This window comes from Pundamilia nyererei, unplaced genomic scaffold, assembly GCF_000239375.1.
Source record: "Pundamilia nyererei isolate P.nyererei 1_Seehausen unplaced genomic scaffold, PunNye1.0 scaffold00127, whole genome shotgun sequence".
In the NCBI taxonomy this organism is placed as follows: Eukaryota; Metazoa; Chordata; class Actinopteri; order Cichliformes; family Cichlidae; genus Pundamilia; species Pundamilia nyererei.
Window position 1 is genome coordinate 275,255 of NW_005187528.1, and position 14,659 is coordinate 289,913.

The 14,659-nt window shown below is 38.3% G+C and overlaps 1 protein-coding gene across 1 annotated transcript; it reads right to left on the reverse strand.

Annotated features, from left to right (window-relative positions):
• Positions 1–1,526: 1,526 nt before the first annotated feature.
• Positions 1,527–13,582, reverse strand: hspb8 (heat shock protein b8). Its single transcript, XM_005743050.1, has 3 exons — positions 12,884–13,582; positions 9,145–9,208; positions 1,527–2,518 (listed from the first exon to the last, which is right to left on the reverse strand). Exons 1-3 carry the CDS (start codon positions 13,326–13,328, stop codon positions 2,344–2,346), a joined length of 684 nt encoding a protein of 227 aa, XP_005743107.1. The 5' UTR covers positions 13,329–13,582; the 3' UTR covers positions 1,527–2,343.
• Positions 13,583–14,659: the final 1,077 nt, after the last annotated feature.

A 14,659-nucleotide genomic window follows, 5' to 3' on the forward strand; every position in this document is an offset into this window, starting at 1 on the left:
ATTTACCACGCAGACACCAGAGAGGTATTGATCTTTTTGATTTGCTCCTAAGAAACACTTCCTTTAAAATACAGATTTTTATAGACAGTTTCCTAACAATCTTTTCATATTATGTCCAGTTTAATAACTGTCTTGATTTTGCTGGTATTTAGTTTTAGTTTTAGTTTGTTTTTTTTAACATATTTATGCATAAATGCAGGTGATAGTGGAGGATAATGGAGAACCGGAGGTAAAAGATGAGAAAGAAGAAGAGAGCGGGAGAGCACCAGACCACCCAGAGTTTGCTTCCTCAGAGGATCACGGGGAAGGCTGTTCATTAGAAGTCCATAGAGATCAGGCCCAAACTGAAGGTGCCACAGTCGGGCTTCAGCAGCATGATGAGAGGATGAAAACAGAAGAGGAGACCCATGAAAAGCCAGCTGGAGATTCCCCCTCCTCAGTGCCTGAAGGTGACGAAAGCACAGACGGCCTTCAAGATTCTTCTACAAAGCCAGAAACAGTGGAAAGCCAAGAAGGCCCAGACACAGACACATCTAGCATAACTCAGCCTGGGGAACAGGTCCAGAGCCAGCAATTGGAAGCAGCAAATATACAGCAAGAGATCACTGAATAAAAACAATATAATGGTGATAAAGTAATGAAACAGCCAGCACTGCTTGCCTTGCTTAGTCTCACAGATGCATTGTAGTCATTAGATATAACAGCCTCGCTATGGGTGGAGCTCCAATAAAGCACTAGCATGTGAAAACAATAAATAATATGCTGTGTGTCATGTTATTAATGTCTTAATGGTTTTATGTTCTCACAATTATAAAATGCGTCGTTATGTGTGATTTTGAAACTGTTTATCAGCAACAAGGAATCACATTTGTAAGAATCATATTCACAATTACCTCTGAAACTATGTTATCAAGCTGTTTCAGCAAAGTGGTTTTGACACTAATCAGGTGCTATATGTTTGCACAGCTGTGCATTAGTCAATTCAACGTGAATTACTTGCTTAAGGGAAAAAAAAGAAAAACTGGTGTGACTCCAGTATTGCTGCTGCCATGGCAACAGCATAATTGAAGTCCATGATTATAATACCAATAAATGCAACACTTCATGTGAGCTTACACATCGCACACAGCGGTGACTTTGGAAAGCCGAAACAGTCCAAGCCTTTTGTTGTTTCCACCGCGTGACTCCAGATTGGAAACTTTTTCAATTCAAACCGATCATCCCTCTTGATTCCAATGCACAGGGAAGATTACATTATTTTGCATCACACAACGGGCAATGGAACGGCCCCAGTCTTTCTTTTTTTTTACACTCGCATTCAAAGGCTCTGGCAGGGCTGCCTCAATGAGTTCAGCCCATTCTGCAGCACACAGCGATGCCAGTCTCACCCAGCACTAAGCCCTCCGCTAATCTGCTGCCCAATTCCTTCTTTTATCCAACAATAACACCACAGGCTCTCTGGAGCCCTGGAACGGGTCCCTCGAGTGGCACAGTTCTCAATGTAAGACACAGATGTTAAGACACACTGGGCGATTGGCTGGACATGTTTATTGCATCAGTCAATACAAAGACATCAACAGAAAAGAAGGCAGTCTGTCCTCTCCAACAATCATGCAGCCATCATCCTTAATGCTCAAATAGAAAAGAAAATTTCAAACCATATTGCAAAATGCAGAACATTTCAGATTAAGATTTATAATGAATTGGCACTATTATATTTACAATACACTGTGAAATAATATTATATATTGTGTGCATTAATGCAGAAAATTAACCTTCTGGATACACAGAAATATAATATTACCTTTATTTCTTGTCAATTTCAATGACATCATGTTAAATAAAAAAACCTATAGAAACTGAAGGAAGGAAAGGTGAACGAAAGAACAAAAATATATGCTGGAAAGGCTGCTACACTTAAAACTTCACTTTTATATGATTTTCTTTGATTCTAAAGTTTTAAAAATTGAATTGAGCCCGACTGAAAGGAAATCAAAAAGCAGTCACATTTGGCCTTCTACAATTTTTATTAAAAACTCTGCCATGGGCAAATTTTTTACCTGAAAAGAAACAGCCAAATTATTTCATAATTACACCTGTTAATTACTTAAAAAAAGGGACTATTGGACTATTCTGGAAAATTCATAAGCATCTATTTGTTAATGGGAAAATGACACTTTTCATCATTGTCTGAGCTTGTAAAAATAGATTTTCCAACAGAAAAAACAAATGCCTGGTTTAACTTTAATCTGGACATCAAATACCTCCAGGTGTCAAACAACATGAGGCTAGAGGCAACACATTTCACATCAAACTGGTAACTGATTGTCCAGAATGATGTGTTTAGACCATAGGAGCCATCTGGGGCTTGGAGGCTTCCACCTCCTGCTTTTCACCACCTTGGGATCCCTCGTCGCTGAAAAGGTAATATGGAGGTGTCTGCCGAGCTTCGATGATGAGGACACCCTCAGGAGACAAAGAGGCGAAGACTGTCAGGGGGTCCACGTCTGTGGGGATCCTGATGAGACAGAAGAGAAGAAAAAGTATAGTTTGATTGTTTTAATGTAATTGATTAGAAGAAGTTTACTTGGTCAGGATCATTTTTACGCTGTTGTGTGTTCAGTGTGTTTTTAAGTGTGCGTCGGAGAAAACTGAGAAGAGCAATGATGAGAAACAGCCTAGAGAAAGAGTTCACTTCCTACCTGGAGGTCATGCAAAACTCTAATGTGAGATTTCCTTGTGCAAGAACGAGTAGTGTTGAATGCTGGAGGTTTTTATTGATAACTAATCAAAACTCCTAAACAACCCTCAGTCGAATTATTTTGGCACTTTATATCTAGGTGAGACAAAAAAGGACTTGAAATGAGTCACCCTGTGCACCTTGGATAGCTTTTATTCTAACTCACAAAAAGAAACAGGAGAAATCTCCCTTCAAAAATAAGATATTCTTCAAAAATCCCCCATCTCTGTCACAGAGAGGAAAACAAACACACACACACTCGATCCAGGTGTAGCGTTCCCAGGAAACGAAGCTTCGATATCAGTTAATGAGACTGCCTTACTCGAGTCTGTCTGCAGAATTTTAACACCTGTAAATTTCTGACTGTGTATACTTTCCTAATCTGCAGCTCACATCCAGGTAACAGCTGATTTTGTGTCAAGCATTTTTTTTCTCCTGGCTGTTTGCTTTATTTTTTGACACCTCTCATACAGAAAATGTTAGATTTTCCAAAGTATAGTGGGATAATTGGGTTCCAAAACCTGCAGGAGGATAGAAAGTGTTGAAGGGAAAATAAGCCCAAGTTACTATGTGCAAGGATGTCATTGTTTAAAACTTCATATTCATATAGAATGATAGTATTCTCATCAGCTTAAAACAACATTCACGCTTGGTAAGTAAGTTATTTAAATCCTATTGTAAAGAAAAAAGAAAATAGGCAGCTCATTTTTGACTGAAGGTACTCTGAAAACTGGGGGTTAGGGGAGATCTCTGTTCTTTGTCAGTGTGGCCAAATATGGTTATTGGAGGGTTTCTGTGCGGGCAGCCAAGTGTTTCAGGGAGTTAATATAAACACAAGACTGGTATGTTCAGAGGATGAGACTTGTGGCCCTCCCCTCCATTTAATTAGAGAGGACCCTCTACTGACTTACCACTCCACTGTGAAATACAAGTCAGAATACACTCAGGAACCTCACAGACGCACACAGGCTGAGAGGTCAAGTCACATCTATTAATATACGCAGCTCAGTGTGTCACTGAGCTTTAAAGTTACCTTTTAATAACAACTCTCAAGCTTGAGCTCACTAACCCATAAGTAGCAACACCAGAAAACCAAAAATGAGACCAGGCACAAAAACACAAAAATCCAGGGTTGCCAATAGAAAAATGGAACAGATGAATATAAGCAGACAATAACATGAATATCATAATACAGTATCCTATGGTGGAATTATACTAAATCCAATTTAGATTCAGAAGACAAACAATTGGTATAAAGAGATAAAAGTGCAAGGGGAAAGGGAACGTGGAGTCAGCTGGGACAGCAAACAGAGACTCAGAGTTTTAAAGACAAACAATTCAATTCAATTCAATTCAATTCAATTTTATTTATATAGCGCCAAATCACAACATAAGTCGCCTCAAGGCGCTTCACAAACAGAACTTATGTTGCATGCTGTGTGTGTACTGGATGATATCAACACTCATGTCAAACATTTTCATTCAGCATATTCTTAAAAAAAGTGGATCTTGGGCCTGTCAACTCCCTCTAATTCAGGTAATAATTCAAAAAGGATTTCAGAAAGGTTTGTGTAAGCCAGTATTAAGTGTGCAACCTTGAATAATTTTAATCATTTTAAATGTATCTTTGCCCCTTCTGACAAAGTCAAATAACTCAGTTGGTCCATTACGTGGGACTCCAGCAGAAACCTTATCTTTCCAGCTCGGGGAGTTTATTTAACTTTGGCAAGAGTACAGTTTATCTCAAGCATTGATTCTGTAAAGCTGCCAAAAAAACTAGGCAATATGCTTCCCCCCTGCAGAGATTCGGAGACACAGAGAGACGAGTGAGACCTGGCACAGTGAGCGTGGGTGTTCATGAGGTGTGTGTGTGTAGCACATATAACCCTTTCCTCCATCCCACACACTACACATTTCAGCTAAGTCAGCCTAGCAGTATTATTTGTCTTTTGAGAATAGAAGCAAACAGAAAAAAAGAGATTACTGAATAACAAAACATTCACACTTTCACAGACAAACAGAGCAAGGTTGTTGTTTTGCAGCTGAGCTACATGACCTCAAAGTTATCTTTGTCCCCAGGGCTGATTTAACAACATTTTTAGTTAATAACTTACAAATTTCTCAGTTTGGAGAGCAGAAGAAGTCACCCTTGAGTTCTCAGTAAGCTTAAGCTAAGCTGTCTAGTCACTTATTTATCGAGAACGTGTGCTATGCCCTATACTGTATTAACTTCTTGCATTTATTCACCCCAGTTGTCTCATGTAACATTTACTCGTTTTTTTTTGTTTCCAGTGTTTTGTGTCACAATTGAGGACCAAGAAGCAAAACTCCTGTAATCTTTGTATCTTTTCTTACTGTTACATCTGAATGCCGTTCTGTGCTCCTTCCTTCTTGTTTTTGTTTGACAAGCCCAAGCAACAAGCAACTGTTCCTCAGTGTCACCTGATAAGCATTAAAAAAAGCAAACCCTCCAACTATCTCAATTTCCCTCAGCCAGCAGACTCTGTGGGGGTTTTGTCTCCCCACACTGAAGTATCTGTTCCTACTAAATCCTTGTCTTAATAATTGTAAAACCTGGCTTAATTCATTTGTGTACATGTCGCTACATCCTGAGGGTTGAAACAATACGCATACCCTTCTTTTTCTCTTGCCATTGGACTCTAGCCCCTTGAATCAAAACTTATGTAATGCGATTGAGACCAATCCTCTGTTTTTTGTCTGCATCTCAAACACTCCAACGCCATCAAAGTTAAAAGTGCATTTTTACAATTTCAAAAGAAGATGGAATTTTTTTTAAGCAAAAGAGTTCAAAGCACACTATGATGTAAATTTCTACCATACTTGACTTTCTGCCATTTTAATTTAATGGAAAATTCTTTTTTTACAGGTCAAATTCTTTTCTCAATCTTTGCCAAAACGGGCACATGTGGTCTTCAGAATAAGTCTCAGATGGAGTTAGATTTTTTGGGGGTATAGAAATTTGGGACAATAGAAATCAATGCCAAGTTTCTGCCAAACAGAAAGTGAGCCCATTGACATCTGGAATGTCTAGCCTTCCATGTATCCCATCCATGTAGTCCAAACTGCATAAATTCATGGCAAAGTTTTAAGGTAGCCCCAAAATCTTTCTGTCAGCTTTATTATTATTATTATTTTTGGAGGAGCTAAACTGCTTCTTGGTGCAACTTCTTTGAAGTTATTATTATTATTATTATTACAAAAGACTTTAGGTATGAGATACCTTTTTCTCGTAACAAAGCAAGATAAAAAAAAAAAACAAAAACGTTTTTTGCTCTGAATTTTTCATATTGGAGTGCAAACAGAAGCAGCAGGCAGATAAATATCTGCATTTTGTACCTTTATCTTACATTATACAGAAAGAAAGGTTTAGTTACTACCTACTTTGCAGACAAGGATGTTAAATATAAAGAATAGTTACAATTGGCTTACCCGCTGTAAAATGCAGGATACAGGCTGCTGCAAATCATAATAATCCACACAAAACTTTAGTGCCACTAAACACAGCATATGTACGAGAAGAGCCAAAATAAGAAGGTTGTAGCACTTCAAGTGACATCAACAACCAATCAAATCTCGAGACAGAAGAATGTGTCTACCATGCTAACTCTCTCTCTTCCTCCTTTTCATTCTCATATAGCCCGTGTATTTGTGTATCGAGGACAGTTATTTATATTTGACCCAGTGACACCACCAGTCACTCCTGTTCTCTGTATAGTCAGCCTGTCCCGTATATTCAGCTGAGGAGCCCAGGTGTGATCTGAAGGCATTCCAATTAAAAATATTGTGATATGAACAGTGAGGGGCTTGAGCACCTGCTTATTAATTAGCCAGTATGAAATTAGTAGAACTGGACTGACGTGCCAGTGAGATGGTGATTCGCACTGACGATTATCGCTTCCGTTTGAAGTCTTTCCACTGCCCAATTAAATGGGCAAAGGCTTAGAGGCAGGCAGCATGTGGAAACTATTGTGTTGCTCATTTGGGTTGGATTAGTTACCATATGAATAGTCTCTGTAAGAGACTCCTGCTTTGCACTGATGCTGCTTTGTCTATGTAAAACCTACTTTAGGATTCTAGTCATGTTTGGTGTTTTGACTGGAGAGTTCAACATAACATTTAAAACGAGGAATGCAGAATTCACCTTGACAGGTAAAACATTCAATTATACATGCAGGACGTTTTCATGTTGTTCAACAAGCGAATACTTCTGCATGTATCTACATACTCCTCCACTTATGAACTTCGTATAACATTGGTCGAGCATTTCTTCGGCTTATCTCCCTCCAATTAGTTCTCATTGATTAAAGGCATTTTTCTCCATGATTCTCAAACTACATGAAGATCTGTGCTGTAATGGACTATTTAATATGAAAACCATGCAAGCAAGCAAGATAACTGTCATGTTCTCAACCATTTGTCCAATTTAGCTGTTATAGGCAGAGGCGGGGTACACTTAAGACATGTCGCCCATAACTTTACATACATACAGTGGTTCATTTTCAAATCTGTAATTAGAGAAAAGGTAGAAATAAAAGTGCAGAAGAGGGACAAAAGTACCAAAGAAGACAGAAAGTCAGGATAAAACTTTAGTACAAGCTAATATTTAATACTAAATTACCTTCTATCTTTTTTTTTTCTATGAGCCAACTATGCGTTATCTTTCTGGCTGTAGTTTTGTGGTGTTTATAGAACAATGTTTCAATCCCAGTTAAATCTGGCACAGTCAAGTAATACTGAGGCGCTTTCCACAGATTTCTGAAGGAAAGGAGGCTTTATCTTTTTTCAGAAATCAGCATTAGGGAGCTTCAGGGTCAGAAATCTGATGGATAAGTAGCTTGTGGCTTTAAAGAGCACCAGTTCTGCTTTTCTTTATTTTTATGTTCTTCACACTGTTACAATCTGTTCTTATTAAATATATCCAAAGATGAAATCACAGGTAATCCCTAAGAAGAAAAAGCTCCAGCTCCTGCTGTAAAGTCCTGGCTCTATTTTATGCAACACAAAAGATATCTGTAATAAATATTTATCTGAGGAATGCAGCTCTGACTGTGAGCACAGAAGCCCCACTCACCTCCTGTTCAATCCTGCGGTAAATGAGGCGCAGCCAATCAGAAGAAAAATGGCTTAAAGGCAGGTTACTTTAAAGGGAAATGAACTTGTTTTAAACAGTAAACTGGGGGAGCGACACTTACACCCACTAAATGGTAAATATAAAATGTGGAGTTTCTGTTTAATTATTTCCTGTTTTATTTTGGAATCATTGATACTTGTCTCTTGCTGTCACTTTTGCTTTCTCTACGTAGTATCCCTCCTTGTGTTAATGTCACCTGTGCTGTATTTGTTATTTCCTTTATATTTTGAAATTTCTGGTTGCCAGTTAGTTCCACTCCCATGCTTTCTTCTGTTTCACACCCTTTTTGTGCCACGCATGTGTTCAGCCAGTAAATAGTCTCATCAGTGTGCATAAATGCAGATGAAGTTGTCAGATTGTTCCAGATAATAGGTCTTAATTTTTAGTGTCTTAGTCTTCCTGAGATTTTTCTTGTTTCTTTGTGCCCAGCCTCCTGTTTTTGGACTTTGACTTTTGACTGATCTACAATACTGTTTGTCTTGCTGCCTGCTCCATTTTGCATGATGCCTGTTTTTGGATTGAAGATTTGATTTTGTACTTTGCATTATATCCTGGGCTTGGTTCTCCCTCGTGTGGAATTGGAAGTGAGTGTAACATTTCGTTTAAAACTATAAGATTTTTGTGCTTCCTTCTTGTGTTTGAGCTGTCAGTGGTTCATTCAAGGAGTGACTGTAATATGTAAATAAGTAAAAGCCAGAAAGAAATATTTTGTGTACGAGAGTTTTGTTCTATTATTTTGTCCACTGGTTACTGACCACCCTAGCAGAAAGGTACGAGTAAGTTTTTGCCATTGAAAAAACATCACTATGCTAATAATTCTATTTGTCCAAAGTCATTAAAGAAAATTGTCCCATAATCATAACAGCTGACAACAAACAGCTTTGCTGTTAACATTGCACTGGGCTGTATTAGTAAGTATAATGTCTAAAATGCAATGCATTTCACTTTCACATATTCTATAGTCATTATTTGTTGTGAAATATTTCAAAATGCTTTTTATTTTCATTTAGATGATTCCAGTTTATAGCTCCTGAAAAGCAGAAATCCATATCTCAAATTATTAGAATTATTTCTAAGATAAAAATCTGGGGTTCAGGTCAGGAGAGTTCTCTGTATCATAACAATATTTACATTTTATGACATGCACTAGTATGTGGCCATATATAATGAAAACTGGAGCCTTTTTCATCCATTATGAGCACCAGCACAGGAAAACAAAATGATAATGGTGCAGCTCAAGAATTATACTTACTGTATCTTCTTTGTGAAATTCTTTGTCACTATTCCACCTTCTTCCTGTTTCTCTTCGTGCTTTCCTGTTTGGGAAAAGGAGTGAACACAACTTCAGAAATGATGTAGTCTGACGTTGCGCAATGATTAGGCAAGGTCATGCATTATAAATGTCTCGGTCACCAGTTCAAATGGACACAGCTCATAAAGAGTCCACCCATCACCTTTGACTTCTTAGATCTTTAGTATGGTGTAAATAAAAAAAGGTGTTGATATAACTGAGCTCAAAGCTTGGCACACATCGTGCAGTTTTCCATTGCTCATTCCTTCCAGAATGTTTGCTTTGTGATTGCAATGAACTTGTTGACATGATTTCTCTTTCTTCCTCTTTAGCTGTTTCCTAAAATGATTCCCCAGCAGAGAGACTAATGTTAGAGAGAACATATAACCCTAAAAAGCACCTCTTCCATCTTCTCCTTCACTGTTTATGGCCAGTCTGTTTGTCAGCCTTAGCAAGCAGCTGCTCCTGGACTGCTAAATGTCAATGCCGCTGCCAGCAGCATGGCCTGCCCCACCCCTCGACCCCTTTGTATACCCGACAGGCTCGACTATGTCCTATCCTATACCCCCGCAGTGACGTTTCTAGCTGCTCAAAGTGCTGGACTCCAGAGATCGAGGCTAGAACATGTGATGCTCTGGAGAGAAGTGAGCTACGATCAGCAGTGATGTCATGGGATAATTATGAAAACTTCATCCTGACTTAAGAAGTACAATCGGTCCCCTGATTAAAGATTTAGTCAGGGGAGTAGTCCAACAAGGCCCTCATTTATGTGTTTCTTACGACAGAGATTATAGATTCCAGATGTGTAATACATCATGTTCTTGGAGGAGAGTGGTGTTTTTATGTAACAGATACAATTTTCTGTCAATACAAATATCAAGAGCTTGGGTGTAGTTTTCTTATTTGCAGATAGAGGATACAGCTTTTTGTGCTACTTATGAAGAAATTTTATGAAACATCTGATAGGATAAGATAATGACGTTATACTTTTCGAGCCATTACTCAGTGCCATAATTTAGTAACACGAGGAGAAATTAGGTAAACTTGACAGACACACAAAACGCAGTAATTTAGACTTTTCTATGAGCTGGTTGCAGGAATCGACTGTGCTGAGGTAATTTTATTGTGTCAAGGTCAATGCATATTGTGTGTAGTTTAAGGTTGGCCAATCTAATCAAATGCAGATCAGACCACAGGTCACAGTACTAATTTAGAGCTCTATTTAACAATGTTTCTCACATTATTCATTTTAGTCTCGGTTCTTCAGTATGTTTAGTGTATTTCTTGTTTACTTACTATTAAGTATTATTGAGTATATACTCATATATTAATATTCCATTAGAGCAGATTTGATCAAAAAGACTTTTTCCGTGCCTTCCAAATCATGAAATATAAGTAAATGTCCTTTGCATGGGTGATTTAATTTACTGCTGTATAATCTGTAAGTTAGAGCTATGATTTCATAGCTCTTTGCAACATTAATTTTATTATACAGTAACTCACTCATTTAAATTGTAATGAGTCTTTTAGTTTGCAATATAAGAAGCACGGCCACTTTGACTGATAGGTGGATCCTAACAAAGGGAACTGTAGTTAGACGCTGCCTACAAGGCTCCAGCCAAGCCAATTCAAGCCTTTTGTAGCATTTTTTATACAAGTATCTGAAAAATGACAAGCCTTACTATGTGGCTACAGATGCTCTAAAAAGTCTGTTTTCCCATTTTAGTGTGTGACATTTTTTGTGTGTCACTACTTGCACTAATACAGCAAAGCATCCTGCTAACAAAAACAGGCAAATTAGCAGATAAAAAAAAATAAAAATTCTTATCTCAAATTGGGCAAAGCCTTTTAAAAGGTTCTACATATTATGGATTAATTAATAATAATTAATATTAAGAATCTTTTACCAACTTAGTCGTCCAATCTATCATATAAGTACGGTCACTTACTTATACGGCCACCAACAATAATCGTAAAATGCTAAAAATCTGGATTAAATTATGGGACTTCACAAGCCAATGTTCACCTCTTTTCTTTTGAACTTCTCTTGAGCAACCAACAACAAGGAGATATAAATAGAAACTAATTTTAGGCATTTGAACAAAACACATGTGCTGACATTTTCTTGCTGGGGACACGCGAGCTCTCCCTGTGTTGCATTTCAGGTTTCAGTAAATCTGATGGACTGCAAAGTTGCTTGGAGTTACTTTACAGACCACCAGTGTGGGTCTCTAAGACCAGATATTCTAATTTAACTCAAATATAAAAAAAACCCCAAAGATCTGTGTTAAAATGCAGCTACACTGTACTTTTTCCAGACAATATTTGTGTTCAGCTTGGCCTTCTTTTAATCTTTGCCTCCTCTTTCAGTAAACTTTGAACATGCTTACATGTTAAAAAGACTAGTTCATTCATGTACTGAACACCTCTAACTTGCTTGTATTACATTCACAGTCACACTTCTTGATCACGATGAGTCACCATGACAGACAGCCCCAACATGGCGCTGAGTGAATGACCCAACTGGCATACCAACAATGTGTTTAAAAAAAAAGCCTCGGAGCTGTGGGGCCGCTGTCCTCTGTGGCCTCCTCAGTCCTGGGTATCCCTGGAATTCAGCTGTCTCTTGAAACATTGAGTTAAGGAAGCAATTTGTAGAACTCACTCCAGTAATCAGTGACTGAGGAGGAACGTGACAACAACAGAGACACAACCTACCCGAGAACTGTGGGTAAAAGTGAGGCCCTATTTCCAGAACATTCTCTCTCTGGTGTTTAGTGACAGTGAGCAACTCTTCTTATTGTAAACAGAGACTGTTGTCATGGCCTTGCCTTAAATCTAAATTGAGCTCATGGGTGGCTGTGGGAGTGATTCTCCAAGAATCCAAAACAGGTGTCTGAGCTTGAGGATCTGCCTGCCTTGAAGTCCCAGTCACCCAAATCTGTCCCACTCTTCCATATCGAGACTCATTAATTCTGAGGCCATATCATACCACTGAGGCTTTTTCACTGTACTGTGTCAGTCATGGTGCTGAAGGGAAAGATCAGATATTTCATGACCAGATTACAAAAAGGAATTCCGGATATACTGTCTTTAAGTTTTCTTTAAACTGAATACTGATTTTCTCTTTGATTTGGTTGCATTGCTATGACTTTACATGATGCTTGGTCTTTACAAATAAAAACACTTTGCATAGTCTCATGAAACCCTGGAATGTTAAATTAGTAGATGAACAGGCATGCTTTTACTTCATTTTAAACATGCAAGAATGATTTGCTGTACTTCAAATGTAAGCATCTATACAACACAAGAAATGAAAGTTATAATGGAAAAAAAAATTCTCTTAAAGAATTAAAGTATTACTTCAGGCTGCTAGTGGCACGTGTACTTATGAAGATATGTGCTTTCACAAGTACATGGCACTCTATTTGTGATATTTATATTTAATAATAGGCTTTAAACATAACGTTTTGACCTGCTAATTCAAGTCTAAAGGAATTTAGAAGCATGTTATTAAATGTGTTATATAAATAGAACTGACTACCACAGTGATATACTGCATTTTGATATCAGCGTGTCATTGATGAGACATCAAATTTCCCCAGAAGGTTTTTTTTTTTAAATGATTCATTTAAAGCTGTTATCCTCATTGAACTTCTTCTTCTAGGAAAAGCGTCTAATTTTCATTTCTCCAACTCACCTGACACTTCTACAAATCCGTCTCTCGTTTTTACGTGCAACTCTTCTGGTTTGAAGCTGTGGACGTTCACGCAGACTTTCCAGGGTTCCCCACAAGTAGTGGTGGGTGAACTCCGGGAGGAGGGCTCGCCGTATCTGCTGGTATACAGCTGGGGGCCTCCCGTGGTCTGACGCGGGGGAAAACCTGTGCGTAAACTGCTGCTAAAGGGCGAGGAGCTGAGACGCGTGCTTAGCCGGCCCGGACGAGCCCACCCCGGCCAGTCCATCGACAGATCATCGGGGAAAGGTGGCATCCCAAATTCATCTTCCATAAACCGAGACGCTAACTGATCCCTGAAAGGAGACTGGTCTCTGAATGGAGACTGATCAATGAATGGCGATTCTCCAAATGGATCTCTGGGAAACCTCTGTCGGTTTCCCGTCGTGTAAAAGTCTCCCTCTGCCATATCCACTTGAGTTCAAATCCAGTAATGAAGTTCTGGTATTGGTGCAAAATGAAAAAAAAATAAAAATAAAAAGTGACTCTCTCTCTATGAGGAAAACTTTATATTGTTTGGGTTAGGCACATCACCATTACTCAATAAGACATTTGTTGATCCAAAAACAAACTTCGAAGTGGTCTCCGAGTTTCTTGAACTGATCTCATTTCTTCTGGCGCTTGATTTTATACCTCGTAGCAGATGAGTCTGCACTGAACAAGTGTCCGGAAAGTGCTGGGAGGATCTGGAGAAAGCGCGCTGTAAAAAATATCCATTAAAGTAGTAATACCAAATCTTAAAATCACAAGACAATAACACTGTAACAAAACACAATGATTTTCTATTCGCAATATTTATGCTTTTTAGAATTTGTTTTAGCATTCACATACACGTTCAGGCGTAAGTTAAGAAAAAATATGGCTTGTTGATGTGACGATTTTCTTTTACAGTGGGCGCGCAACAGCTGATCAAGACCAAGCCTACTCTTTACCAAACTAAGTTGCAGAGGCCACATGTCACTCATGCAGTTTGAGCTCCCTGGTGACTCACAGACTTTTTAATAGAAAGTAACGCAGAGCTTCGCGTCAAACGCACTGATGTCACGGTACAGATAAAACAAAACAGCTAAGAGCTCGACTTGTGATTATGAAATCTGTTTACTGATCCGAGCGTATTGATTTTTTTTTTTCTTTTTGAACGTAAAACAAGACTGCAATCATCATCATTCAGAACACGATTTTATATAGCTTTTTCTGAACACAGTCAAAAGGAAATTTCATGGGGTCATAGAGGGGGCGATTCAATTTCAAGGTGACATTACAATGTAGAGTTCACACTGACGCAAGATAAAACGTGACAGTATGAAAAATATGCTTTTTCGGTATGCTCGTTCATGTGAAAAACGGGGAGAATATGCATAATTTTACAATAACATAGAATCACTATTGCTATATGAGCTTGTTATTGAAATTCTTAAAATAGCAAAAGACATGATCAAAGGGACCTTAAGCACAAAGACAGCTAGAGTCTGTTGACTGATGCATATCGTCTTCTTTTTCCTCTTAAACTGGTTGATACATTTTATCTATAACATCCAAGGAGGCTCCAATCACATTCTCTAAACAAAATAGTCACACCCTTTGTATAATTTATACAATGCAGATGCATATTTACACCACATATACAAAATAATTTTGCACAAGAACTGATGTAAACTTTACATTGAGAAATTGGGGGGGGGGGAGGGAACAAACACAACCCCCCCAAAAACCTCACATTAACAACGAGATATGACAAAA